Source organism: Colletotrichum scovillei, assembly GCF_011075155.1.
Source record: "Colletotrichum scovillei strain TJNH1 chromosome Unknown Contig00010, whole genome shotgun sequence".
NCBI classification, from domain to species: Eukaryota; Fungi; Ascomycota; class Sordariomycetes; order Glomerellales; family Glomerellaceae; genus Colletotrichum; species Colletotrichum scovillei.
Genome location: NW_023336268.1, coordinates 2,358,141 through 2,385,460, shown reverse-complemented (window position 1 = coordinate 2,385,460; position 27,320 = coordinate 2,358,141). Strand labels below are relative to the sequence as shown.

Below are 27,320 nucleotides of genomic sequence, written 5' to 3'. Positions count from 1 at the left end.
TATACAATCGTACCAGCATGAAGGGAAAGACTTGCAGCGACTTTCCGCCAGGATAGTGCGGCCTCAGTGCACGTTCATAGACACATGACGAGTTGGACTTGACGCAAGACCCGCAACTTGGATGTGCGCCGTCGCACTTCAATGTCGTATTTAGTCAGCAAATGAACAATGGTGATCTAGCTGTCGATATCAACGACTTACACGCTGTTTCCTTCTCTTGCATCGCTTACAAGCCAAGGCCACCCTCGACTTCCGGATCTGCGCCGCCGAGCCCGGTGGGCCGGTGCGGGGACTCACGGGACCCTCCGTGTTGAAGCCGGCCGACGTGGAGAAGGCCAGATCTACGGGAGATGTCTTGTCCAGCATGTTCTCGGTCCGAACATGAGCAGTCATCTCGAGCATTCTCCTGATTCGGCATGTATGTATGGATGAGTAGTGCAGTGAGGAAAGTAGGAACTTAGGAAGATTTCGAGCCGAAGTAGAATGGGCCAGTACGACGCCTGCAAGGATCCTCCACAATCAGAATCGGGAGTGTCATTGGACGCACTCATACAAATACAAGTATGAGATGTATGGGCTATTAGGAACATCGAAGGATTCGGACACCTAAGCCCCCCGCCCCCGGATAGCACGCAGCCTACTCATCACGAGAACTTGACTCTGAACTTTAGTATGGTGATGGTTTGCGTCATCATCCAGCTTTCCTTCTACTCGTATCTGTCTTGAATTGGTACACACACTTTCAAATCATCCATTAACTCATTCGTTTTTCTTTCTACGAATGGTTGCCTCTTCCACGGGAATAAGCACACAGCAGCTAGGACTCTGTCTCCCAGCACCATGCCCTCACTCCGAACTCGAGTGATACGTAAACACCGGTAGTTCCCTACCGATGACCGCGTCTTTACCGGATTGGGATACCTATTCGGACGTCCACCGTAGATAAGACCAACGGCCGGCCACCGCCTTATCTTGGTGGATCACACCCGAGACCAGGTCCCCGGCCCATCCATCTACATGCCAAGCACCGCTCTCCGCATATGCCATGCCAAAGTCTTATCATTCCGTAGTTGTAGCTCATGATTGCACAGATCACCGGACTCGCGTGGCGACGCACTGTCTGTCGGCTGGAAAGTCGCCGACGAATGAGGAACTACAATCAGGGTTGCAATAGAGCTGATGCGTGAGCATCGGGTCTCTAATATGGACGAAAGTCCTCAGTGTTGTAGAGCAAAGAAGAAAGGGGACGCGGATTTTTATGAAAACACGTCTCTTTGATGGTTGATAGGGTACTGATAGTGCTGTTCGGTTACCACAGGTTCAACTAATGATGGCACGCTTCCGTATACCAACAAAAGGCGAAATGGCCGCGCCTTTCCAATCGAAAGACGCCTTCGTAGAATGGATCAAGGCTCCCGAAGCTCACGAGGGACGAACTCAGATCGGAGACTCTCGGTGGTCGAACAAGGATCTCGAGCCGACGCCGCCAGAACAAAGAACATGGACTTGGTACAACTTGCCATTGTACTGGTTCTCAAACATGTTTGGGACGACCGGGTGGAACGTCGCGTCTTCCCTCATCGCCGTGGGTCTGGTAAGTTATCAAAAGACAGCATCGTTGATTATATGCACTGACAAAATCAGACATGGCAACAAGCCTTTGTATCCTGCGTTCTTGGCTCACTCATATCCGCTATTGTCGTTACTGGTATGGCGAGACCTGGCGTGATGTACCACCTAGGATAGTGTGTTTCAACTCTCCTCCCACATTTTGGATTTTCTGACATTTGTTCAAGTCCTGTTCTTGCACGATCGGTGATGGGAATGTATGGATCCTACTTCTTCATCTTTATCCGAGCAATTGTGTGCATCATCTGGTACGGTATTCAGACCTACTACGGTGCGAACTTGTTGTCCGTTTGCTTCCGCTGCATTTTTGGAAACAGCTGGGACAACTGGCCCAACATGCTTCCCACTGGTGCCGACGTCACTTCAAAGCAGCTGCTGGCTTTCTTTCTCCTTTGGCTGGTTGAGTTCCCGTTTGTGAGTATATGTAGTATGCGACTCTCTAATGGCATGCATTCCCTGACATTGGCGGCAGACCTGGGTACACCCGATTCACATTCACTACATCTACACCGTGAAGGGCTTCATCATGCCATTCGCGTGCTTCGGACTCTTCGGCTGGTGCATGTCCTATGGAACCGGAATCTCCAATATTGGCGCTGCCTCTGTCGCAGGCGCATCAGCAGCTGCTAGAACACCCGTCGGATGGGCTATCATGAGCGGCATCAATGTCATCATGGGTTCTCTTTCGCCAATGCTCGTGAACCAACCTGATCTCGCGCGATACTGCAGAGAGCCTCGAGATGCCGGTTGGCTCCAGGGAGCATGTGTCTTCTTCGCGAAGATCCTCGTCTTCTTCCTTGGCCTAGCTTCGACAACCTCATTGCAGGGTGCTTGGGGCAAGGCCTACTGGAACCTATGGGATCTTCTCGATGCCATCCTTGACCATTACTGGAATCCGACCGCCCGTGCTGGTGTCTTCTTTGTGTCGTTCAGTTTCATTCTCAGCGTGCTGGCGACGAACTTTGGTGCAAACTCGCTACCTTTTGGCGCGGACATGACTGGACTGTTCCCCACGCACTTGACGATCCGTCGAGGCCAGATCATTTGTGCAATACTCGGTATTGTTGTATTGCCGTGGAAGCTTATTGCGAACGCGTCCGCCTTCATCTCATTCCTCGGGAGTTACAACATCTTCATGGCTCCCCTATGCGCTGTGAGTACTTCAACGCCCTGTCTTGAAAACCAGTCTTGAGAACATATTGCTGACAAAGACCAGATTATCATTTTTGACTACATCTTGGTTCGAAAGGGCAACATCCACGTGCCGTCGCTGTATAATGGCTCTAAAGAGGGCCTCTACTGGTTCAATTCTGGAGTCAACTGGGTTGGGGTGTTTGCCTGGATCAGCGGTACAGCAATGGGATTGCCCGGTCTCGTCGGTCAATACCAGCCTCATATTGTCAGCCAACCGGCCAAGTACATGTACATGATGGGCTGGGTGTTGACGTTTTTTACATCGGCCATCTTGTACGCTGTGCTAGTGCAGTTTTTCAAGACTAAGGTGTATCCTCCAGGCTACGAGAATGCCCCGATGGACTACGAATGGCTGGCGAAAGCAGGCCGGGATGGGTTCTTTGAGGGCGAAAGGGAAGGCGAGATTTATGCGCTGCCATCTCCGCGTATTGACGAGGCTGAAGAGTTGTACTTGGGAGGAAAAGTGCAGAAATTAGAGGCCTAGTTGTGGTTTCCTAGTGATCGATAGCTGTCCAGAACTTGACTCCATTCAGACCTACTCAGCTTTTCAGATAGAACAAATATGGAAGAGATCTTAGTAGAAGGAGGAATGTGAGTAGAAATAGGTATCGTGGTACTATCAGTGACAGTATAAGTAGAACTAAAGTAGTGATAGAAGTTGTGAGAACGTATCCTGGGACAAGAATTCCTGTCAACTACTTGGCATCCTCTTGAATTCATGTTGTCATGACGTGACTGGAGAAGCCGCCCCAAAGCCACCCCGGCTAGCCAGCAAAGGCAATTCGTTGCGTAAGTCAGCGGGTCTCCCTTGGCCTCTCAATATGTAAGCGTTGGAGTTCCGGGCAACAATGTTCAGAATGCACGCCTCATTCGGTGGAAAGATCCCGAATTGGACGTGTCGCAGTCTGCTTTTGAAGGCGTAGGCGGAAATATTGCGGGGGAAACAATCGCGGCGGCGGATCTGAAGCGGACGATAACGGCCTGCGGGGTTGGGGTATCAGGGATGGCCCCTCTTACGGCCGTTGGAGTCACCGGAAAACATCTTTGAAATAGCCGGATTGCCTCCAGATTACTCCAACTCTTGAGAACTCCACGATTTTGTTCATGTTCTTATCCCGTTTCATAGACTCTGCAAACTCGAGAGTTACCTTCCGAACCTCTGGATCCAGAACAGCCACGGTAGCGAATTTATTCACGAGGCTCCTGAGTGCATGCCTTGGACAGAGTTCACTGCAACCGTGGCGCTCTGACTCTGTTAATACCCCGCCTTCTTGTCCTGGATCGTCTCCCACTGAGGCACTTGACGAGTTTGTATTGTCAAAACGTTTGTCTCTCTGATATCTTTTCTCGACAATAGCAAAACTGCAACACCATCACAAAATGGCAGTTGAACCGTATCGACTTACGGCGACCCAGGCGTCAGCCAAGATAAGGGCCGGGGAGTTGACTGTGGAGGAGTACGCGCGCTCGCTCTTGTCTCACATTGAGGAGAGAGACCCCCTAGTCAAAGCTTGGGAGTATTTGAACCCAGAGCAGGTGATTGCACAAGCGAAGGCAATGGATGCGATACCGCCAGAGAAGCGCGGACCCCTACACGGCGTTGCGATCGCAGTCAAAGACGTTATCTACACAAAGGGTCAGCGAATATTCGCCTGTGATTCTACAGGAGCACTAATCGAAATCTAGATATGCCAACACAGCACGGATCTCCAATCTACGCTAGAGACGCTCCCAAAGTCGATGCCGGTTCCATCATAATTTTGCGACAGGCTGGCGCGCTGCTTCTTGGTAGGTCCATGCTGTTAGTTCAACCCAACCCCAGGAATGCGATACTGACAAAAGTAGGCAAAACAACCACGACCGAATTCGCAGCGACGGTTCAAGGTCCAAAGACAGTAAACCCACACGGCACGAACCGAACCCCCGGTGGCTCCTCGTCAGGATCAGGCGCCGCTATTGCGGATTTCCAAGCGCCTATCGGCCTAGGCACCCAGACAGGCGGAAGCACGATCCGCCCTGGATCTTTCAATGGCATCTACGCCCTGAAGCCGACGTGGAACTCCATCACGCGCGAGGGTCAGAAGATTTACTCCTTGATCCTAGATACGCTCGGTTTCTTCGCCCGTAGTGTCGAAGACCTGCAATTGATGGCCGATGTCTTTGACTTGAAAGATGACGAGCCCCCGAAGGACACCTTCACTGTCAAGGGCGCCAAGTTCGCTCTATTGAAGACGATGGTTTGGCCTCAAGCTGGACCCGGCACCAAGTCTGCGATGGCGAAGGCTGAGGAGCTTCTCAAGGCTCACGGAGCCGAGGTTGAAGAGATTGAATTTGATCCTGAGCTTGAGGAGCTGCCTCAGTGGCATGCTACGGTGTTGCACAGCGACGGAAGATCCGCTTTCCTGCCAGACTACCGCGCTGCTAAGGATCAACTGCACGAGTTCTTGATTTCGCATGTTGACAACACCAACAAGATCAGCAGAGCGGAGCAGCTAGAGGCGTTTGACAATATTGCCATCGCAAGGCCCAAGGTTGATAAGATGCTGGGCAAGTATGATGCTGTTTTGGTGCCTAGCGTCGTTGATGAGGCGCCGGAAGGAACCTCGAGCACCGGAAGTGCAGCTTTCAACGCTCCTTGGACAGTAGGTCTCTCTCGGAATCGATCTTTTGGGTGGTCAGTGCTAACAAGGGTGATAGGCGCTGCATGTTCCCGTTGTCAACATTCCAGGTTTCAAGGGTCCGAACGGGATGCCCGTTGGCGTGTCCCTCGTAGCTCCCAGGTATCACGACCGCCATCTCTTGGTAGTCTCCAAGGCTGTCGGCAAGATCTTCGAGGCGGAGGGTGGCTGGAAATCTGCCTTATAGATTATGAGCCATAAGACAGTTGGGACGTTTCACACATTTCTTTATTCACTTTAGTTTCCCTTAGCCTCGGTGAAATTGCTCATCATACGTCGGCTGTTGGGGCAAAGGTTTGGGGACTGCGATTTAGATACTCATCTATTTCATAATCCTATTTTCTACCTATGAGCTGCAATTGGACGCGAGTAATCTTCAGCATACCTCGGTTTCCAGAGCACTGGCAAAGCGCTGCAAGGCTTCATCCAATTCGTGTACAGGCGCAGCCGCGAATGTCAATCGGAAGTTGACACCCTGTAGTGTCTGAACATCGGCAATGAACCAGCTTCCTTTGCTGACGAGAACTCCGTTATCGTGGGCCTTCTGATAAATCCTGTCCTCGACAGCAAGATAGTGAGCCACATCACCATCTTCAAGGCCGGCAGTGTGTGATTGCCGGTATGCGGAAATGTTCACCTTAATCCACAGAAACATGCCCTCCGCCGGAACTTTCCACTCGCAGATGTGGGAGGGAAGGAAGCGCTCACATGATTCCAGCAGATTATCGCGCCGGCAGCGATACTGCAGCGAAAGTGACCTGAGCCAACTGAAGAAACCGTCGTGGCCCCAAGTCTCGTCAAGAAGTTTATACAACATGACTTGCGACGGTCCGCTGGGACATAGCACACCAATCTCGGAGTAGGACACAAACTTCTGAATGACCTGGGAACTCCCGGTGACCCAACCACATCTCAGGCCCGGAGCGAGAATCTTGGATGTTGTATCCATGCGAAGGACACGGCCAGACACATCAAGTGAAAGATATGAGGGTGGAAGACTATTGAAAAACTCCTCATTTGCCTTTGTCTTGTAGAGTTGTGCAGATTCCATTGCGCGTTCCGATTTGCCTAATTGAAGGAAGTAATATGGGTCATCCTCGAGTATGTAGAGATCATGCTGCTCTGCAACCGCATATATCCGTTTTCGACGATTTAGGTTCTGCGTAATTGACGTAGGATTCTGTCCAGTCGGGACCATGTACAAGACTGATGGCTTTGGACCCTTTTTGTAGTCCCATGTCCGAAGTTTGTGGTCAAGATCGTCTGGAAGCAGGCCCAGATCGTCCATTTCGATGCCGAGTATATGAAGGCCCTGGACATGAGCACAAGTCATGGCCCCGGAGTAAGTGTAATTCTCCGTGAGAATGGTGTCCCCAGGGTTGCAAAATATACGGAATGCAATTTCAATGGCCGAAGTCGTTCCGCAGGTCAAGGCACAATCCCAATCCTCGTAAGGAGGCTTGTGAATAATTTCGATGTGTTCCGTCATAAATCTCAGCGTTTGAGGTGACCCTGCCGAGAAACCGTAGTTCATTGCCACACCTAGGTCGTATGCCTGTTCAAGCTTGACTGAAGCCATTGAAGCCGTTGGCGCTGGTTGTCCTTGCTCGGTACCGGCATCTTGGAGGCATCGAAGTGACAGGGACTCCCAGGGAAAATATTGTGGAGCAGGACGAGCTGTGCCTAAGCTGATCAGCTTCTTCTGTCCGCTGGCTCGTGAGGCTGTTTTAAGGGGTGAAGGTTTCAAATCGTGACTTTCTTTGCTGAGCAGATGATCCCAGCGCCGGGCCTTTGGCTTCAATCCATGTTCACGGCTCTTGAAGAAGGCAGAGCAAGTGTATGGAGCGATACCAGATGGTAGAGGTTCTTGAACTGAGCGGTTCTGCTGCAGTTTGATAATATCATCGTTGAACGTCATGTTGAAGGGTATTTGGGTAAAGTTATTGAAAGCTTGAGATATTATCAGAGTTCCATGTCACATTCAGTAGTTGGGACCCAGGCTTATCATATACACCAACCAAAGGAATTCATGATCGGACAGGGGTTGTTCAGACTCGGAGAGGGTCAGATCAGTCTGAGAGTCCGACTAGATTGAATTAGTCAAACAGTACTGGGTCGGCGAAAAAGCTTGTTCGATCGGGGAGAACCAATCCCTCATCTAAGTCAGGGTTGGAGTCCTGAAGTCGCAATGTCCCGATGCATCACGCAATTGAGTGTACTTTATGGGTTGTAGAAGCCACAATCCTTGCCTAAATTGTTTACGGTATCCAGCTTTCTGCCCCGGGGATAGACATGACGGCGAGCTTCTCGTCCGTTCCGACCACTCTATTGGTATACAAATGGCTTCGACAATCTTTTTATGGGAGTCGGAGTGGGGCTTTGTCCGACACAACACGGATTCGGAACGGGGTATTAGGATGGGGCCGGAAGAGGCATGCCAATACTCCGTATGTAACGCCTCTTGATACAAAAAAGCGAACGATTGCGCCATTTCATGTCGGGGGTAGACGCATGTTCATAGTCGTCACATTAATTAAACCCCGAATCGGCCTGACTGCTCACTGGTGGTGGTCCTCACAAGTCATTTCCACGTTGCCTACCGAGAGCGAAATCAAGGCACTAATCGAGACACTGCGACAGAAGAACTTTAAGGTAGCAGGACGCAATCAGATCCAGCCATGACCTAAAACTCGTTAGTCCTTCGCTAACGGAGCTGTATTCTACGTCTGCCCATGACAGCCCATCGAAATCAGGTTCCCACTGCATCCATTGGAATCATATCTCCCTACCTACATCACCCAAAGGCCGAAAGGACATGTCAAGTTTGGACCTAAACTAGGTACTGGTTGAAAACGTTAGGGTGATCCGCGAGGGCTTGCCAGAACATTAGTTCAGAGTCCCAGGCATCCGATCCCAATATTTCCGCCCATGAATTGTCGTCCGTGGCTTGCCGAGGACTGCTGTTTGATAAACTGATGTCCAAACCACTCCTGTTCCTCCCATCGTCGCTAAAGACCGAATCCAAAAAACATCCAATGGTCTTAGCGGCTTTAGCCAACAAAGCGTAATTCGGATCTTCCAGTTTTACGATTCTTCCTCTCTCAATTTCTGCGGCCAGTACGGTGAGATCTCGTAGTAGCTTGGCACGTGATGCAACCAACACAGGGGCATCTATCTGGCTTGCCATTGCGAGAAGAACCATACCAGCTGCGGGTAGCCCATAGTGAGCAACCTTGACTTCTGTTAGTAGGACACATGATAAGGTAACAGCAAAAGCACCTACTTTCCAACTGAGGTTGGTGCCCGAATTTGCAAGTTCATCTCGAGTGAGGACAATATCGACCACCAAGCTAAGCATCTTCTGGGCTATTTCAACGACATCACCATTAGGCTCTGACTGGCGCTTCAAAGTCAGACGCCTCAACAAAAGCTTGACATGTAGATGGTTGAGATGAATGCTAAACATGAAATCGCGTTCGAAGGGGGTGGCGCTGTTTGGTGGTCGCTGATCAAAACGGAACCTATCCGGAAGCACACGCCATTGCTCCTCGGCTGATTTCTCAAGTTCACTTCAATAGTTAGTTATCATGGACGGATATGTCATAAGTATGACCAAACTCACAGGATCCTGGCTGTATGATCCGCGCGACTACGGTCGAATAAAAGCTCCATGATTTCTTCCTTGATCGACGCACACAATGCTGACCAGCGCGTCTCTGCCCTGTAATCCATGGCTGAATTCGGCAGCCATTCAACCAAGCCCAAGCCTCGCTGATTGTCGGATGGCGAAGGCTCCGAGAGAGGAAGTGTATCCGGTAGATGGAAATGACAGAACCGTTTACTCATGCGCAATGGTCTGCCAAGAAACAGGGAGACATTCTTGTCCGCGGAATAGATCCGTGCAAAGGCCATCTTGCGCAATTGTACAAGGAAGTATGGCGTATCCGGCTTGTTCCCCATGTTTTCATGGTAGCCCAGCGCGAAGGTAGACGAAACAGCATCGCCCAAGCTACGCCACAAATTATAACCTGTCAGACTTGTGAGCACGCAAGTCCTCGAGCACAGGCTGCACCACTTACTCTGATCGCCGTCAACGTAAGAGTGAATGATGCAACGTTCATACTGTAAGAACAGCTGCAAGTCATTAAGACAATCTATAGACAAGCAAACTTCTAGTATGCAGCCAATTTGACGCATCAGCATGGCGCAGAAGTCGCGTTTCTGGGCTGATGAGGTGAACAAAGAGGGAAAGAAGGGTATATCCATTGAAGCTCTCAGAACTGCGCAGAGAAATATACCAATTGTTTCCCATCGAGTATGTGTGTGAGTCAACTGCGCAATGTATTCGGAGAACTCAGTCCTAGCATCATATTCGAACGGACTTGCTGTGTTCTCCACAAGCTTCTGGGCAAGGGCGTTGTGCCAAGTCTCCCTTTGGAAGGTAGATAGCGAAGAGCAATCTGCGCTTTCGCAACACAACTCTACAAAAGGACCGGCGAGAGCCAGGTTTGCGCCCCTTGCTCGCCAAAATGAGACAAGGCTCTTCATGTCTCGCAAGTTGTACCCGCGCAGAATTTGCTTCAAACACTCGGCCCCTTGTTTAGCTTGCTGAGATTCAAACGACATGAGCCTCAGCCGCCGACCAGGGTTTGATGGCGAGTTGAGGCTAGATCCTGCGCTTTCCTCATTTTCATCGTGTTGTTGGCGAATTTGATCGAAAATGGCAACATGACTTGACTGTCCGAGATAACCTGGGTTGGGGTACGGATGTTCGCGGCCTGTCGGACTGAAAGACAGAGAAGGCTCTTGTGGGCTATGTTTCCCAGGTCAGTTAAATGTAAGGGCACACCATCGGCAAAGGCTGAGGTTACAATTCTGGAGAGCGGCGATTTTCGTACGGAGAGACTGTTTCGGCGTCGAGCAAGTAGGCGCTTGGTGGTTGCTTTCTTTTGAAAGGAAATGCTCTGTAAGTGCATAAGCCGGCTCTGTCATGCTGTCTGCATCGGAGACAAGTGGGCCGTTCGTGGCCGCACGCAAGCTTTGACTTTCTGCAGGGCTCACAGGCGGCCTGTCTCGAACTCATCGCCGGGCAAGACTTTGAGTAGGATTCAGCCGCTCGACACGATAAACGTTGTTCAGCAGTGAAAAGTCGGATGGGGTGAAGCCGGTGTGGCGCGCGAAGTTTGAATGGAAGATGGGAAGTACCATAGAGAAGAAGAGGCCTCGGAGTGACGTGCTAGGATCGGAGAAAGATCGTATCGGATCGGACACCGGAGTGACCGGGATACAGGGGTACAAGAACCTCAGCATATCAGAGAACTCCGGGCTGGGCCAAGCGAACGATGCAATGCACAACTCAGGACGAATACCGATATTCGGAGCTATTGATGAGTATAGTTTGATTATGGCCGATGATGAATCCAGTACATTTACTTGAACTGAACGAACTTATGTTGATGTTTCTTTACCAAGTCTTGCAGAACTCTTTTTCCTGTCCTCAAGATTGCTCACAGCCCCGATCGTCATGTCTGCCTCAACGACTATCGCCACATACCTGTTTACTCGACTGAAGCAACTCGGCGTCGGCGCAATTCATGGCGTTCCCGGTGACTACAACTTGGATCTACTGGACTACGTGAAGCCATCGGGACTCACCTGGGTTGGAAACGCGAATGAGCTTAACGCGGCTTACGCGGCAGACGGATATGCAAGAATCAAAGGTATCGGCGCAGTCATCACGACATTTGGTGTTGGCGAACTTTCTGCGGTCAACGCTATCGCCGGTGCCTATGCAGAACTTTCTCCGGTTGTGCATATCGTTGGAACCCCATCGAGAGCATCTCAAGATGCACGGCTGCTCATCCATCACACCTTTGCGGATGGCGATTATGGTCGGTTCGCAAAGATGCAGGAGTATGTCACGGTGGCACAAACGTCACTATGGGACTTTCGGACAGCAACTCAGCAGATTGATACTGTGTTGCAACAGTGCATTCTGCACAGCCGCCCTGTTTATATCCAGATCCCCATGGATCTTGTGGCTGTTAGCGTACCTGACGTGCAGCTGCAGACGCCTTTGAGCAGCGCAGACTACAATGCGAGCACGAGTCCGGAAAGCGACGCAGTATTGCAGAAGATTCTCCAGAGTATCTACGAAGCTAAGAGACCAATCATTATTGCCGACGGCGAATGTAGGCCATTAGGGATCGTCAATGATGTCCAGGCTCTCATTGATACAACTGGGTGGCCAACCTGGACGACAAACTTTGGCAAAGGACTCTACAACGAAACGAGATCAAACTTCCACGGCATCTACAAAGGAGACTCTTCGGAGCGACCTGACAAGGAAGTTATCGAGAGCGCAGACTTAGTCCTCTTCTTTGGACCACACTTGAGTTCGAGCAACACGTATGGTTTTACCACTTTCTCGAATCTTAAGTCTTACATCTTCGTCAAGGGAAACAAGGTGGAAATTGGCTCTGACGTCTTTCGTGATGTCTCAGCGTCGTTCGTCACATCCGAGCTGGTCCACAACATCAACCTCAAGAAGATCGCCCAATATGATCCCTATCCCGTCCTCCACCGAGATTCCCACTTGCCTTTGGATGCCCTGGCGGGCGACTCGGGCCGAATATACCAGGACAAGCTATGGCGCTCTGTCGCCAACATCCTTCGCCCCGGGGACATTGTACTTGGAGAGACTGGTACAGCAGGCTACGGTGTAAGAGAAATGCACCTGCCGCCGCATACAAGACTTTTCACTCCTGCGACCTGGCTCTCCATTGGCTTTATGCTACCGGCTGCGCAAGGTGCAGCGCTTGCCCAGCGTGAGATGATCGGGGATTCGAACTATCATGGTCTGAAGCAAGGCCAAGCTCGTACGATACTCTTCATCGGTGATGGAAGCTTCCAAATGACGGCCCAAGAGTTAGCGACTATTATACGCCACAATCTTGATGTTGTGATATTCCTCATCAACAACGATGGGTACACCATTGAGAGATGTATTCATGGGCGTGGGCAGGAGTATAACGACATACCTACCTGGCGATATCTCCAGGCCCCTTACTTTTTTGGTGGAAGTAAAGATACCTATACCGCTGCTTGCAGTACTTGGACAGAATTGTTTGAGGTTCTGGGTATTGAACAGCTGAGTTTCGGCAGAGGACTCAAGATGATCGAAATTTTCATGGGACGTGAAGATGTACCAAAGGGGCCACTTCTACGGTATTTAGAAACACAGAGAAAACAGGAGACATCGCCATGAGGTCGGAAAAAAAAAACGGAGAAGAGATTTGAGAAGTGATTATTCTAAATCAGATATAATGACCTGGAGTGAATTCGCTCTTAGATACATGAGCGAGGTAGCACATTGCCTTGTTTGCGAAATGACGTCAATCAATCTATCTACAGTTTTTCTCTATATTTCCTTTCAATATCATCTCAGAACATGTCATTAGCCATCACTCCGCACAAGCATATACTGACGCCATTTCGTGCTCGATAAGATGATAGTTTTTCCAACGTCTCAGGCTTAATATACAAAAGCGAGACCGAGCAGATTTGTACCTAAAGATGGCGGAGATGAGGCGGATTTGCTTGGCAGGCGGATGTATTTCCAAACTAATTCTCATAAAAAGTAGCTGATAGAACCAGCTTTAACTCTCGAAAGTCCGATCTCCGCACCTTAGGTAGCCATCCATCGACTACCTAGCGGATATCAATCGCAAGCTCTCTGTCAGCCGCGGAGTTTAATGCACTTCATTCTCAATTGCTTATCAATTTCCCCGAATCTTGCAATTTTGAACATCCCTGTTAGAAATGTGATGCCCAAAGAAGGCATGATAATTATAGTCGTGAGAAATCCATAAGGGCCTGGTCGTCTGCAATTTTGAGCTGTAGCTTGTCATTCATTACCGTGTGTCAGCAGTCTCTTGAGTAAAACCCAATCATGTCTTCCATCCCTATCACACAGAGGGCAGCAGTGCTCGAGCAGCACGGCAAGCCTCTTGTCATCGTTAAAGACAGACCCATCCCAGAAGCTATTCCTGGCAGTATCGTCGTCAAAGTCCTCGCCACACCACTATCGCGCTACGCAAGAACCACATTCGACGGCACGATTCCCGCTCCCCTTCTCGATCCGCCCTTTGTCCCGTGCCCACGAACTCTCGGGTATGTGCACAAGATTGGTAGCGGCACGACATCCTTCAAGGAGGGAGATTTGGTGCATGTCGAGCCTGTGGTTGTGGCTCGCGATGATCCGAATGTGTTCATCATGCAAGGCCACGTCAAGGGGCCGCCTGGCGATAAGACCGACAGATTAGCCGAAGGAGATTTTCGTGATGGTGCTCTCCAACAATACCAGCGCGTTCCACTCGAAAACGCCTACCGTATAGACGAGAAACTCATCAGAGAGTTAGGCGTCGATCTGATCAACCTCGTCTCTCTCAGCACGTTTTCTCCAGCCGCCGGAGCTATCTTTGAGTCTGCGAACCTCAAAGTCTGCGACACTATCATCATCGGGCCATCGGGCGGATCGTTTGGTGGAAGCGCTGTCGAGTTGGCCTTGGCGGTTGGCGGAAATGTCGTTGCTCTTGGACGGAACGGAGAGATGTTACAAGTCATGAAGCAGAGCTTGAAGTCTTCTCGACTCAGCACCGTTCTCATGACTGGCCACGTCGACGCCGATGCCGCTGCCATTCTGGCGGCCACACCTGGTGGTGGAGGGGCGGACGTCTACAACGATTGGTCTCCTGGTGGCGTCGCCGTCGCTCCCTTTCTGCCATCGGCTATTCGTGCGCTCAAACCAGGTGGACGAATCGTAATCAGCGGTGGCGCTTACGGTTCCTTGGAGGTTCCGTATATATCGATGGTGTTCAATAGGTTGTCGATTGAAGGGTCGTTCATGTGCAATCGCGAGTCTATGATCAGACTGATTCACATGATCGAATCAGGGCAACTTGATATCAGCACTGAAGGTGGTACTCAGGTTCGAAGGTATGGACTCGGTGAGATTGACAAGGCTATTGCAATCACCGAGGAAACAACACGATGGAGGAGCCACACTGTTGTCACGCCTAACTAAGTAGACTAGCAGCTCAATAGTGCTACAACTTCATCCAAGCTACCTTATTGTTTATCACTCTTCGGCTTGGTTGTGATACCTGATGAATACTGAGAGGCAGGCAGCTGAATAGGGTAATGATGACAATTCCTACGCGAGAAAAGGGAGGGAGAGGACTAACTTCATTATTTAGTTACTAGAGTATAAGTGTAATCATACCTATATCAGCTACTTCCAATTGTTCCCCTCCTAGCCCTAGGTCTAGCGGTCTATCTTTCAAGTTCCGATATCTAGGGATGCACTGTAACGCTGCTGCCTAGTTGGGCAATCTTACATCTCCAAGTCCTCACTTTTGTATTTCAACCTCGCTGCAACCTTCCCGTCGCCTATTCATCCTCAATACCCCCAAATTGCAGAGAGTCAAATGAGACAATACTAAGGTACTAACTACAATGGCGATACCAAGCGAACTAGACGAACCCTTTTCAAAGCTGGTCCTTGACCCCTCATCACCACCTCTCCCACTCCTCACCAAACCCAAAAAGTCACCTCTCCTCACCCTCTTCACCCGCAAATCAGCTCCCCCTGTCCAGACCACTCCCCTTCCTTACACCCCCCTCAAACTAAACCAAATCCGCCTCGTCAACCTCCACGGAGGACCACCCTCAACCCCAATAACCCTCACAACCGAAACAACGCCCCTCTCATCAGCAGAATACACAGCCCTCTCCTACGTCTGGGGTGACCCCTCCGATACCCTCCTCCTCCATGTAAACAATCACCTCTTCCACGCCACGAGAAACCTCCATTCCGCTCTCCAGCACATCCGCCTCTTCTTGAAGTCATCGCAGGTTGTCCCGCTATGGATCGATGCTATATCGATAAACCAGGCAGATACCACAGAACGAAGCCAACAAGTCTCGCAAATGAGGGAGATTTATACTTCAGCAGACCTAGTCTTGACTTGGCTCGGTCCGGATCTCGCCCCGGGACTCACATACCTCCGCGAACTAGGCGACCACGCGCTCGCCGTCTCTCAAAACAGTAAAGAACCGCCGAAACTTCTTCCCAGCCACGTTAAGGACCGGTATACAACAATACGTGAGACTGTCAGAGTCTTTCAGTCAACCTACTGGAACCGAGTCTGGACGGTGCAGGAGTATACCGCTCCCACGGACTTCGGGGTATTTCTATCCGGTACGGCGTGGGTAGATCGTACTGCCTTCTTACCCGCCACAATCCTCTATACGCAAGCGCTGCACTGGCTTCGCGATGGCTTGCGGAGGCGGGGCGCGGATGCCTCGTTTGTGGATGCCACGCTCGCGAGGGTGAAGAAGGTCGTTCATGATCTCAAGATGAGCTATGCGCGGATGGTCGAATCTAATCACCTTATCAGAGCATCCGATGAAACAAGGGCCTCTTCCAAAGCTGAGGGAATTGACCAGGGTGAATCAAGGCGCAGGGGGACCCCAATGGTCCGCAGATTCAATCTCATCAGCCTCCTCTTGCGTTTCCGCGATCTTCAGGCAACAGACCCGCGGGACCGTATCTATGCGCCGCTGAACCTCCTCCATCACGGTGCCAGGAAGAAACCTGTCATTGCTATTAACTACTCTCTCACTGTTCAACAACTCTACACATCCGTCGCCAAATACCTTTCAGAAGACAGAGACTACTGGCCTCTAAGCATTCTTGAAATCTGCCGCTTCGGGTCATCGGACTTACCATCTTGGGTGCCAGACTGGCAGGTCCTCCCAAGAAAAGTACTTTCGCGAGACGTCACCACAGGAGAGCAAGTTGTCTGTGCGAGTAAGGGGTACCCCGTTGACGCAGAACCTTGGAGGGTGCTGGACAAGACTCGGTTGCAGATTACAGCTGTGCAAGTTGATGCTGTGGCGGAAACATGGGAGACATTTGATGCACTGAGTGTTCCTCGAACAAAATCCTATCCAACGTACACCCTGAAGAACCCCGGTGAAAGGTACGCGACCGGAAACAAGACTGTATTAGAAGCCTTCCACGGACTAGCAGGAATCGAACCGAGATCTGAAGATGGTGAAGAGGTGGAGATATATCGCCAAGAGGATTGGCATCGTAACCCAAGCATAATGAGCCGGTTCAATCGGCGCCGTTTAATTCGTATCAAACGCGGGCTCGTCGGTCTGGCTCCTGCTGAGGCCGTCCAAGGCGACAAAGTCTGGCTGGTTCCTGGAACGAACATGTTCTACATCTTCAGACCCGTATTAGACGACGGAAGTCACACACTCATCGGCGAGGTTTACCTCCAAGATCTCATGCATGGAGAGGCACGGGAGTTCCTAGGCTTTGCTGGAAAGCAAACTGTCATTACACTCGTTTAGGGTATAACATCTATCATGAAAAGGACCGACCCAATATCTACAAACTTTTCCCATTTCCACATTAGAGGTGTAGCCGTAACAGAAGTAAGCACCACGACTCATCATTAACTTGACTCTCGTCCTTCTATCATCCTTATTCAATAATCAACAACTCAAGCCCACTTGCCGAGCACGCTCATGATGATCATGCCGGCGATGAGACCGAAGAAAGCAAGAGTCGTAACAATCGGACCAGTGCTTAGGAGCTCCGCGCCAGGAAGCATCCAGTCCTCGGCCCACATCTCCACAACACCAACCCAGACGAGAATACCGGCCGAGAGCGCGTCGAGGGTACCGATAGCGATGATTGTATCGCGGTCGTTGCCGTTGAACTGCGAGAGGACGCCAATTCCGATGGCCATTCCGATGGGTGTGACGAGCGCAAAGGGAGAGGCGAGAATAAGCTTCTTGACGAGGGAGAAGCTGGGCTTCTTCAGGGAGTTGAGGCTGCCCCCGGCGGAGGCGGTTTGCTCGACTTCGGCGGGCGCACTCGGGGCAGGACGCTCTGCCATTTCAGCCGGGGTCGGCTGGCCGAGCTGGGCGATGCGAGTGCCCAGTGCGATACCCTCAAACATCTGGTGGAACAGAATGACAACAAAGAGGGTCAGGAAGAAGGTGTCACCAGCCACAACAAGGGTGATACCAATCACTGTTCAATCCATTGTTAGTGTGCTACAGTGAGGAGGTGATCTGAAAGGGCAACGTACGAATAGAGTGAAAGATGATGCCGCACTCAAGGACCAGGACGGTGACTGTCTCGGGGGAGAAACGGGTCATTGCGCCAGGATTGGCGGCCATCTTTGCCAAGACCATGCGCTTTCCAATGTACTCAACCAAGAAAGACAGGAAGATACCAGCCATGACAATCGCAGAGGTGGTTCCCTCGTAGCCAAGACTGCCCAGACACTCATTGCCAAACATGAGCTGGGCGTGGGTGTACAGATGGATGAAGGCGGTAGAGATGATGATACCCGTGCCGAACTGCTTGAGAATGAGGAAGATGGTGTGCGTCTTGGTGGGCATCCACTTGATCATGAATATGGGGAAGTAGACTCCAAAGGCGCTAGTGACCAGAATTACGAAGAGAAGACCGACACGCAGAGGAATATTATAGTCTCGCGTGACCTTTTCGCAGCTTCTCGTGCCGCTACTGCTCTCGCTCTCGCCTGCGCCAACGCAATGCTCGACACCGGCGTGGAAGTGGCAGTTTTCTCCCTGAGGTTCTTCTCCGCTCGTGTCGTCATGGTCGGAAGACTCAGCACCCTCGGCAACAATTTCGACATCATCTCCATTGGGAGCGAGACAGTAAGTATCAGCGCCGTGGGCGTGACAACCAGTGAAGGCTGTTGGTATCGCTGAGGCGGCAGTGTTGGTGGGCGTCGTCATGACCTGATATTCCGTAGTACCCCACATACAGAAGCTGGAAATTTCGTTAGCGAAGATTTCTACCGAGTACAAGGAAGCGCTTACACCGTGACCCCGTGAAGGTGGCAGTCAGACACTGCCGTAGGTGCGCCAGTCGCAGCAGCGGCAGCCGTCGTCGTGGCAGCGGTGGCAGCCGGCGCATTGGCGGCCACGACTTCAACCTCACCATCCGGATAGAAGCAGTACCTGGTGTCAAGAGTGTTAGAATAGGATGCTGACATGGTATTGAATGAGCTTACAAGTCAGTTGCATGCTTGTGACATCCAGTGTACGAACTGGGTAGTGTGCCAGTAGGAGTAGACACGACTGTGAACTCTGTGGTTCCAGCTTTGCAGATCCTGAAGTGAGCGATGTATGAGTAGCTGTTCGATGACCGGAGAGCGACGAGGTTACTGAGGGCTCTTACTGAGTGGACGAGGCAACGGAACACTGAGAGATGGCCGTGGGATCAGACCCAGCAGCCGTGGTAGTGGTGCTAGCAGCCGTCTGTCGCGCGACAAGGGAGGCCGAGGTAGTACTCAGAAAAGCCGCAACGGCGGCAGCGGGAGTGAACCTGACCATGACGTCCGAGTCTAGACGTTGAAGAAGCTGCCAGTGATAAGGTGGAAGCGAGCCTGGGCCTTGTCTGTGCAGAGATGGGCGGACAGGGCTGAATTTCTCCGGACGAAATCCAAGACAGGATGGTGTTGCAGGAAGCGTCAAGCTGCACTTATTGGCAGGGTGGTTCTGGTCTGGGTGTTTTATGGCAGAGATTTTCTTGTCAAGGTGGCGAGTATGAACGACCACCCTCCAGGAGAGGTGAGGAGAGTGAGCACCTTGAGAGAAGTTGTCCAGGTGAGAAAGTCAATTCGCCGAGCCGGTATGTCTGGCCGGTGTAGTCCCTCAGGGTGATGGGTTGGCGGATTAGGACGTGGACGAGGAAAGAGGAAGTCTCTGCAGCGGGAGAACTTCTCAAGAGGGACAAGATGCCAGGGAGACTGGAGGAAGAGAGGCGAATACCAGGCGTAGGGTGTTGCAAGTTGCGAAGTAAGCATGCGCAGGTCCGAATGAGGAGGAAGACAGAATTCGATGCGGCGGATGGGATCCCTGCCAGTTGGCCGTGTTGAATATGCGCGGATATGCCCTCCATTGTTCTGCTTCTTCAGGTTCCCCTCCTGGGCGGATTGCTCGCTTTTCTTCTAACGCAACAAAGCAATAGCTTCCGAGAATTCATTGCTGGGGACCTCTGTACGTCTCCACGACCCAAGCTTGTCTTTCATTGTCTTGGCCCTCGGCCGCGGCGGCTGACCTTGTCCTTGTCGGATGACTCTGAGGTTGGTTCCCCGTGGGCATGGCATCGTAGCTGGATGCAGCTTGCTGCGCGCCAATGACGGTCGAGGCAATTTTTCAGCCCACATTCGTAGCATGTTCCATAGTCAGATTGATATTGCATCTGCTGGGCCGAAAGCCATCGCAGCCCGAGGGAACCATGGAAACGTGGGCATCACAAGCCCCTGTCGTCCAAAGTAAGTGGATCGATGGTGTTTGTCGAGAGAAAAAGCGGGAAGCCAAAAGAGACGAAAAAAAGCATAAGACGACGCGGTCTGTTTGCCAAGGCTGAGAGACCCATCGCCAAGGCTGAGCACCCGGATGGCCAGCCATGGGGCAGGAAAGGGAAGGAAGGAAAAGGCAGCAGCTGGCGAGATGGGAAGCAACGCTGATGGAGAAGCCAAGACAGGAAGTCACGATGTCCAGTGGGTGTTTCCTGCTGCTGTCTCTGAGGACCCGCTCTGATTGGGCACAGACCAGCTGAAGTGGCTTAACGTCGGGTCCACATGCCTCTTTTCGCCCGGTACGTACCGCCCACATGTCCCCCCACATGCACGTCAAAATAAGAACCTTGATGGCCTCTCCCAACGTCCCTCCTTTGCTTCTCACTTCTCTCACTCACTCACTCACAATCTCACTCACTCACTCGCAGTCTCATCTCACTCACGCACAAACTAACACCCGACAGCGGTTCAGCTTCCCCTCCAACCTTGATGGTTATAAGTGGCGACGCCTGCATGCCAAGGCTCCTATAAAGTAGACCGGGTCGACCGACCACCATCATGATGAGGCCTTTTCGAGGTTTTCTGCTTTAGCTAAGGGTCGTTGGAGCTTCTCGAAACCAGCTCCTCGCGCCGGTCGATGAAGAGATTCAACGCCAAGACTGCCTTACTTCAGGCCCATAGGCTCGTATTGCAGAGGAGTCACTGTCGGCAGGCACTTTTGCGCGCTCCTTCGGCCAATCTCACGTGTTGGCGCCTGTGAACCTCTGAATGACACATAGTGTTCCCTCCGGCGAGGATCTATCGATGCTAGATGAGACAACTCTAGCTACCAATAATGCCTCAATGAGACTTGGCCCCGAGGTCGCATTCATTATTGCGTAGGAAGGAAGATGCCCGACGTTTTGCTGCGATAACTCCCGTTTGGTGATGTAGTCAGCCACACCATGCTCACTGAAGTCACCATCACTCCTGGAACGCACATATGCATAGTTGGAACAACGGCTGAAGATCCTCAGCGGTGACGTGACTAGCAGCATGCTCAGTACTCGCATGTTTTGACTTCCCGCTGTCTAGACTCAAACCAGCCTGTCGGGTCTGTCACTACGTCCGTGCCTGAACTTCTATGATGCAATAGGCGCAGTTCCAAATGTCAAGATTTAAGTCAAGACAGGGGCAGGTGTCTAGTGGCTGATAATCATGGGCACGGAGTAGGGAAGCCACGTGTTATGTGAATGCGTGTTTTGTTTCTATGCTACAATTAAAGCCCATCTCCATTTGGAGTGGAAGGGAAGAGAAATGCCCTTAAGCGGCTCAGCTTCTCGAAGTTTTCCCCGATTTGGCCTGCCCGCTGTCTTAACACAGCTGTCCTACCACAGCTATCGAATCGACAGCCCATCCAGTGTATGTTCATGAGTCCCAATTCGTGTATCCGTAAATGCCTAAAAGGCACAAAATCCATTTTCTCATCGACAAACCCCTTACAAAGCCATGACCGCGACAATGATGGCAGCAGCACCAAATCCAGCGCGAGCAGCTCCGGCAGGAACAGCAGTAGAGCTGGGAGAAGCGCTGCCGGCCGCAGTAGTGCCAGCGGCGCCAGTAGTAGCCGCAGCAGTGGTGGTGACGGCAGCGGATCCAGAGCCCGAGGCAGAGGCCGTGCCGGAGACGGCCGTGGCAGCAGCATCGCAGTGCCTATTTCATGCGTTAGATCGTCTTGAAGCGGCAAGAGAGTCAGTATATTCGCAACGTACCAGTGGTCGCCATGGGGCTCGCAGCCGACGGACTCAGTTGGAGAGGGAGCAAGGCTGCCGGTGCCGGAAGAGTGGTCATCATCGTGATCGTGATCGTGGTCCTCGGTGGCGGTGGTGGTCGCGGCAGCAACGCTGGTGAGGAGGGTGGTTCCGCTGGCTGCTGCGGCAGTGGTGGCACGCGCGCCCTCGCAGTGCCTGAAGGTGAATGTGAGAATGGCTTCATTTTCAACAAAGGTAGAAACCCAAACTTACCAGTGGTCGCCGTGAGGCTCGCATCCGACGCTCTCCGTAGGTGAAGGAGCCAAGCTCTCGCTCTGTGCAAGAGCAAAGGCGGCAAAGCCGAGCATGGAGAGAATCTGAGAAGCCTTCATGTTGATGATTTTGGATGGCTGTCTGACTGACTTAATATGGATTAAAGTGACCGATCGCGAAAGTTTGTCAATGATCAATGAGTGTATTCGGGCACAGGCGTGAAGACGAAGAGACTGTAAAAAAGTTGATTTATAAATATGGTTTTTTATTCGGGTGAATAAGCTTCATATGTCAACCGCCAAGACCAATCGCGTGGACCCCAGGCGCGGAAGAACATCAAGGTAGGTAACTCCTAGCGAATCTTGGCAAGAGAAACAAATGCGAAAATTGATTGATCCTTCCAAGGTGTTGGCTGGTTGTTTTGCTGTTTGCGACTTAATTCAGCCAGGCTCGTTCGCCAAGAAACCACCCAAGTCAGGTTATCCGCGGAGACTACGGAGTATCACAACATACTCATTCCTCCCTTCCAACTTGGCACATGCTCAACGTGCCCGGTTCTGTTTACCGTCAGTTGGTCTTTCGATCACCTCGCCATATCTGGTACCTCAAGGCTCAAACTCCAGTCAAAGAAGTGGTTGGGTCCTGTTGTGAGCTCGTAATGCCGCATCCTTGTTCGGTCCGCGTTTGCCCAGGCGCGAAGAGGCGGGCCGGGCCATCAAGGTCCTCAAATCCGAATCCTCAACCTGGCACATCATCACCGCATCGAGACATTCTCGAAAACCGCACAAAGTGATTATCCTTGAAGATGGTAAGATGTCTTTTGCAATCTGTGATTAAGTTGCCTCTGACTGGCTATTCAGCAAAGGAGCTTTTGCCGTTTTCGATCTTTCATGGTTGCAGTTGATCCCATACATCATGCTAATCAGCCAACGCCCCTCTCCTTTACCCGAATCCCTGGGTCCTTTTCATCATTGCCAAGACTTTAAAGAGCCCCTTTCAACTGGTCTTGTGGGATTGTCTCGAGTCTCGACGACGGCCGACTTTGTTGGACGCAGTTCAAACTACATGAGGGACACCGGCTGCCAGCCAGTCTCCTGGCGGAACCATCAAGCTCACACCTTTGAACTTCTCAACCTTGTGCCTGGCGCTTTCTGTCTTTCCTAACAACGAGAAACCAACTTATCAGAATCGAGCAGATACCAACCACGAGTACCGACAAGTTGACCGCATACGAGATTCGATATCTAGGCCCAAACACCGTGCTGAAGACGTGTGGACCGACGATGCCGCTGTACCTAAAAATCAGGAAAAGGCCACTCGATGGGGAATCCGGTTGAACATACCCAAACTGAGCACACGCATTTGTCAGACCAATGCCGATTCCAGATGCTACGGTTCCTTCAAGTGCTCTGATCCGCTCCGGCCATATTACCGGATACGCACATCCAGCACAGGCCACAGAAACGATCAGGCAGATATAGCGAACGACCGGGTTATCGACAAACAGAAGGATGATGTAGCATACGATGATTGTTGATTCGACTGCGCCCGTCAGCTATGTGATAAGTTTGGATATCTGCTCGGGTGACTTACTTCCTACGGATGTCACCCATGGCCTGATCCACTTCCTCTGAAGCATGAAGCCCAAGGTGTTCAGAAGCAAGAAGGCCGAAACATAGGGAGGCTATGAGATATCAGCCAAAGTCTTCTTCAACAGAGCTTAGATCAAGTGAGTGCTTACAATATTCATCAACTGAGAGTACGCTGTAGTCGTGAAGCCAAGCTGGTAGATGACAGTCGGCAACGCAAATCCGACCCCGAACCCCCCGATACCATGGCAGATCCAGTACAAACTGAACGTGTAAAGAGTCGGGTCTCGGGCCATGACCTTCAAAGACTTGAAGTCCCAACTCGCTTCTCCCTTTGGCACCGAGCTAGCAAGTCTCTGCTTCATGTACAGTCGCTCCTCTTCGTTCAACATCTTGGCTGATTCCGGATAGTCAGGTAACCAAAACGCAAAGAACGCAAGGAAGATAGCCGGGAGCCCTTCGAGTATAAACAGCCACCGCCACCCAGACACGTTACCAAGCTGGTCCATATACGAGATGGCATAGGCCAGCAATCCAGACAGCGCACTGGAAACCTGTCCCACGGAGTAGAAGAAGGCGATGCGCTGGGGCATTTCTTCGGGCTTGTACCAGAACGCATAGTGATATAACACAGACGGGAAGAAGCCCGCCTCAGCCATACCGATTGCGAAACGAACACACATCATGCCCGAAAAATTCGTCGCCGCGGCGGAGCAGCACGCAGATACTCCCCATGCCATAATCAATATGAACATCCATCTCGAAGGTCTAAAAAGCTTCAGTAAGATCGTGTTGGTGGGCTCAAAGATGAGATAGCTGTATGAGAAGATTGAAAGTGTCCAGGCCCATTGTGATGGGTTGAGTCCGAGCTGCTTCTTGATTCCGGTGCCGGCTTCGAGGTTTATGATGGCTGCGTTGGAGTAGTTGGCGCTGTCAATGACGCGGAAGACATAGACGAGGGAGTAGAACCCCACGAGCCAGAGGTCGATCTTTCTCAACAGTTTCTTCTCAAACTCGGGTCTTGCAATGGTTGTCTCGGTCTCGGGATCGGAGGCATCTATGCTCTCTGTCTTTGCCATCTTTTCGGGAAAGGTCGGTATGTGGTCGACGACGTAGACCAATGTGGTGATCGGCTCTCTTGAGGTCGCCATCTTAGACGTCGTCGCGAGGCACCGAAAAGAACCAAGGATTCAATCAACACAAGTCAAAACGAAGCTCACATATCTCCAGCCAACCAGTTGAAGTACTTTTTCGCTCAAGTTCAGATCGCAGTTCTAAAAGCGACGGGCAATGACCGATGCCGGATATCTCCCCTTGTATTCTTAACTTTGCATTCATCACGACATGATAACGAGGATGGCGATATGAGTTTTCATCCAATCCTAATTGAATCCCAAAGGCCTGTCATTCTTCATTGATGCTGGATGATAAGTGCGGCAACAACACTTCTCGGACTATGCCCGACTTCCGGGTAATATTTCCCCGTCTTTTCTTTATCATACGAGCACGTCTTGATCGAACGTGCCTGGAGGATTATAATCTGGGGTAGTAGCCGGTAGTGTCTGATAATATCGTTGGCTGATGGTGACGAGCACGTTGTTGGGGTTCCCAAGCACGCCATGGCCGATCGTGTGTCGACCCCGCGTGGACGTCAGTAAGCCATCAAGCATGAATTTCTGCGATGAACTTCTATAAGGCGCTGATAGAAGATTGAATTGAGTCTAAAGAGCAACATTTTGGTTATCCATTTCGCATTATTTCTTGTTCGTTGAAATCGGTATTACACACCATGGCTCCCTCTGCAGTATCACCACCACCCTCCAATACCGACAAGCTGCTTGTCAAGCCCTGGTCCCGACCACAACCAACCAAAGAGGATCTAGACTGGGCACCTCTCACCATCATTGATCTTTCACGATTTGATGAGCCAGGTGAAAAGCAAGAACTAGCGAAGCAGCTCTACGATGCCATTTCGCGAGTTGGGTTCTGGGTTGTGACTGGTACCGGCATCGATGATGAGCGTGTCCTGCGCCAGTTCAGCATTGGAAACACATTCTTCAAAGAGCCTCTCGAAGAGAAGCGGACTTATCCATGCAACTTTGCGGAAGGCGAGTATTTTGGATACAGGGAGAACGAGAGATGGCTTGGTGATACGGGTGTGAAGGAGAACATTGAGATGGTAAGTCGCTGGTGCTGTTGCTCATCCAAAAATTGGAACCTTAGTGTCTAATGAAGACTTAGCTCAACATCCACAAGGACATCCCGGCTTGGAAGAACGTCGGTCGTCATCGGGTTGTTGAAGAAAACTGGGATGAGATTCGAGACTTCCACCGCGACGTCTGGGAAGTCGCACGAAAGCTCTTCGTTCTCATCGCTATCATCTTGGAGCTCCCAGAGAATTATCTCGCCGATGCGCATGCCTATGACCAAGTATCGGATGACCATCTGCGGTACATGATCTACAACGTGCGAACTGAAGAGCAGTGGGATAAAGCGCAGGCCTTCTCGACGGGCGGGCATACAGATTTCGGCAGCTTGACTCTCCTCTTTTCCCAACATGTTGCAGGTTTGCAAATCAGGACGCCAGAGGGAGACTGGAAGTACGTGAAGCCCGTAGAGGGTGGTATTACGTGTAATGCGGCAGACACTTTGACTTTCCTCACAAACGGTAAGTGCTGTTCTTCATCCATCAGTGTCGAAAGTAATTCTAACCATGAGAAGGATTCATCAAGTCAACAATCCATCGGGTAGTCAAGCCTCCCAAAGATCAGATCAATATTCCTCGACTGGGACTTTTGTACTTTAGTCGACCTGGGGATCACACGCCGATGAGAACGTTGCCATCACCCCTTTTGGATCGTCTTGGCCTGATTAGAGAGGAAGATCGAGACTTGAGCAGACCAGTTCCATCAGGAACAGAGTACGTGCGGGCAAGAGTGAAGGATGTGCATCACAAGAAGGTGCTTGATAAGCGCGAAGGAACATCGTTTCAGTACAAAGGTTTGGAAGTCAAGAACCATTATGACTGAGATGAACGTGACTTGAGCTGCAATTAATTTTATTCCAAGAGGAGCTTTGCGACTCGACACTTCACTATTCACAATCTGTCTAGTTCGTTGACTTCAAATGGCTCAAGTATTTTTCTCCCACTGTGTTGCACTGCCTTCTAAAGGAGGCATTAACGACTTGGCCTTGACTTGACAATATCAATGTCTCCTTCGTAATGAGATACACAGAGGAGGAGGAGAAGAGGTCGATGACCACAATATTTCTCACAAAGCTAATCATGTTATCGTATCGAAAGTATGTTGTACCTACAACCTTTGGCTGCATCTCAGCTGAGAGAATCCTACCAATCAAAGCTCATAGTCGGGATGACAAGCGTCCGCCACTATCAAGGGTATTGCGGACCACCACGCGCCCATTCATGACCATCAATAGGCATCACAAAGAGGGGTATTAAAGCTGAAATGATCCAAAGACGGCTACGGCGTTGAAATCATCGAAGCATCAACCTCAACTCCGTGCACCGTACGCAATGCCGGTTTTCGACGATGACTGCGCTTGGCCGCGCAGGCTACTGCATGTACCATCTATGACATCGATGCAGTGGGCGCCTGGCGACTATTACGGAAAGGATCGCGCGCCCAGATACATCGCTATCTCGTACACCTGGGGCAGATGGCGATTGAAAAGTGCGACACAACATCCAGACGTGAAAGGACTCCCGGTCAAGGGCGTTACCTGGGAAATGCCACGTGTGGACCCAGATCATTTCACAATGAGGGAAATGGAGAATCTGTTGAG

The 27,320-nt window shown here is 51.1% G+C and overlaps 10 protein-coding genes across 10 annotated transcripts; 6 read left to right on the top strand and 4 right to left on the bottom strand.

Moving 5' to 3' along the window:
- Positions 1-1,330: 1,330 nt before the first annotated feature.
- On the top strand, positions 1,331-3,307 carry HER10_EVM0013170 (NCS1 nucleoside transporter; the record flags this gene model as incomplete). The annotated part of the gene is made up of 5 exons (XM_035482534.1): positions 1,331-1,594; positions 1,645-1,745; positions 1,797-2,043; positions 2,102-2,782; positions 2,846-3,307. 5 exons carry the CDS (start codon positions 1,331-1,333, stop codon positions 3,305-3,307), a joined length of 1,755 nt encoding a protein of 584 aa, XP_035328677.1.
- Positions 3,308-3,927: 620 nt separating this feature from the next.
- HER10_EVM0009234 (amidase) lies at positions 3,928-5,858 on the top strand. Its single transcript, XM_035478726.1, has 4 exons — positions 3,928-4,459; positions 4,510-4,611; positions 4,669-5,465; positions 5,521-5,858. Exons 1-4 carry the CDS (start codon positions 4,204-4,206, stop codon positions 5,686-5,688), a joined length of 1,323 nt encoding a protein of 440 aa, XP_035328331.1. The 5' UTR covers positions 3,928-4,203; the 3' UTR covers positions 5,689-5,858.
- Positions 5,859-5,877: 19 nt separating this feature from the next.
- On the bottom strand, positions 5,878-7,419 carry HER10_EVM0000815 (uncharacterized protein; the record flags this gene model as incomplete). Its single annotated transcript, XM_035470583.1, has 1 exon — positions 5,878-7,419. One exon carries the CDS (start codon positions 7,417-7,419, stop codon positions 5,878-5,880), a length of 1,542 nt encoding a protein of 513 aa, XP_035327552.1.
- Positions 7,420-11,025: 3,606 nt separating this feature from the next.
- On the top strand, positions 11,026-12,768 carry HER10_EVM0001544 (thiamine pyrophosphate enzyme; the record flags this gene model as incomplete). The annotated part of the gene is made up of 1 exon (XM_035471288.1): positions 11,026-12,768. One exon carries the CDS (start codon positions 11,026-11,028, stop codon positions 12,766-12,768), a length of 1,743 nt encoding a protein of 580 aa, XP_035327613.1.
- A 684-nt stretch (positions 12,769-13,452) lies between these two features.
- Positions 13,453-14,586, top strand: HER10_EVM0000259 (uncharacterized protein; the record flags this gene model as incomplete). The annotated part of the gene is made up of 1 exon (XM_035470049.1): positions 13,453-14,586. The coding sequence occupies one exon, from the start codon at positions 13,453-13,455 to the stop codon at positions 14,584-14,586; it is 1,134 nt and encodes a 377-aa protein (XP_035327497.1).
- A 431-nt stretch (positions 14,587-15,017) lies between these two features.
- On the top strand, positions 15,018-16,925 carry HER10_EVM0012473 (uncharacterized protein; the record flags this gene model as incomplete). The annotated part of the gene is made up of 1 exon (XM_035481867.1): positions 15,018-16,925. One exon carries the CDS (start codon positions 15,018-15,020, stop codon positions 16,923-16,925), a length of 1,908 nt encoding a protein of 635 aa, XP_035328612.1.
- On the bottom strand, positions 16,873-20,075 carry HER10_EVM0004030 (ZIP Zinc transporter). Its single transcript, XM_035473689.1, has 5 exons — positions 18,796-20,075; positions 18,629-18,727; positions 18,435-18,575; positions 17,672-18,384; positions 16,873-17,613 (listed from the first exon to the last, which is right to left on the bottom strand). Exons 1-5 carry the CDS (start codon positions 18,948-18,950, stop codon positions 17,078-17,080), a joined length of 1,644 nt encoding a protein of 547 aa, XP_035327851.1. The 5' UTR covers positions 18,951-20,075; the 3' UTR covers positions 16,873-17,077.
- Positions 20,076-21,143: 1,068 nt separating this feature from the next.
- On the bottom strand, positions 21,144-22,239 carry HER10_EVM0006360 (uncharacterized protein). The gene is made up of 3 exons (XM_035475947.1): positions 21,925-22,239; positions 21,673-21,867; positions 21,144-21,613 (listed from the first exon to the last, which is right to left on the bottom strand). The coding sequence occupies exons 1-3, from the start codon at positions 22,041-22,043 to the stop codon at positions 21,400-21,402; spliced, it is 528 nt and encodes a 175-aa protein (XP_035328080.1). The 5' UTR covers positions 22,044-22,239; the 3' UTR covers positions 21,144-21,399.
- Positions 22,240-23,053: 814 nt separating this feature from the next.
- On the bottom strand, positions 23,054-24,664 carry HER10_EVM0013286 (high-affinity nicotinic acid transporter; the record flags this gene model as incomplete). Its single annotated transcript, XM_035482649.1, has 4 exons — positions 23,054-23,213; positions 23,268-23,466; positions 23,518-23,608; positions 23,666-24,664. 4 exons carry the CDS (start codon positions 24,662-24,664, stop codon positions 23,054-23,056), a joined length of 1,449 nt encoding a protein of 482 aa, XP_035328689.1.
- A 638-nt stretch (positions 24,665-25,302) lies between these two features.
- On the top strand, positions 25,303-26,542 carry HER10_EVM0002900 (2OG-Fe(II)oxygenase superfamily protein; the record flags this gene model as incomplete). Its single annotated transcript, XM_035472593.1, has 3 exons — positions 25,303-25,692; positions 25,755-26,181; positions 26,235-26,542. 3 exons carry the CDS (start codon positions 25,303-25,305, stop codon positions 26,540-26,542), a joined length of 1,125 nt encoding a protein of 374 aa, XP_035327737.1.
- Between the last annotated feature and the right edge of the window lie 778 nt (positions 26,543-27,320).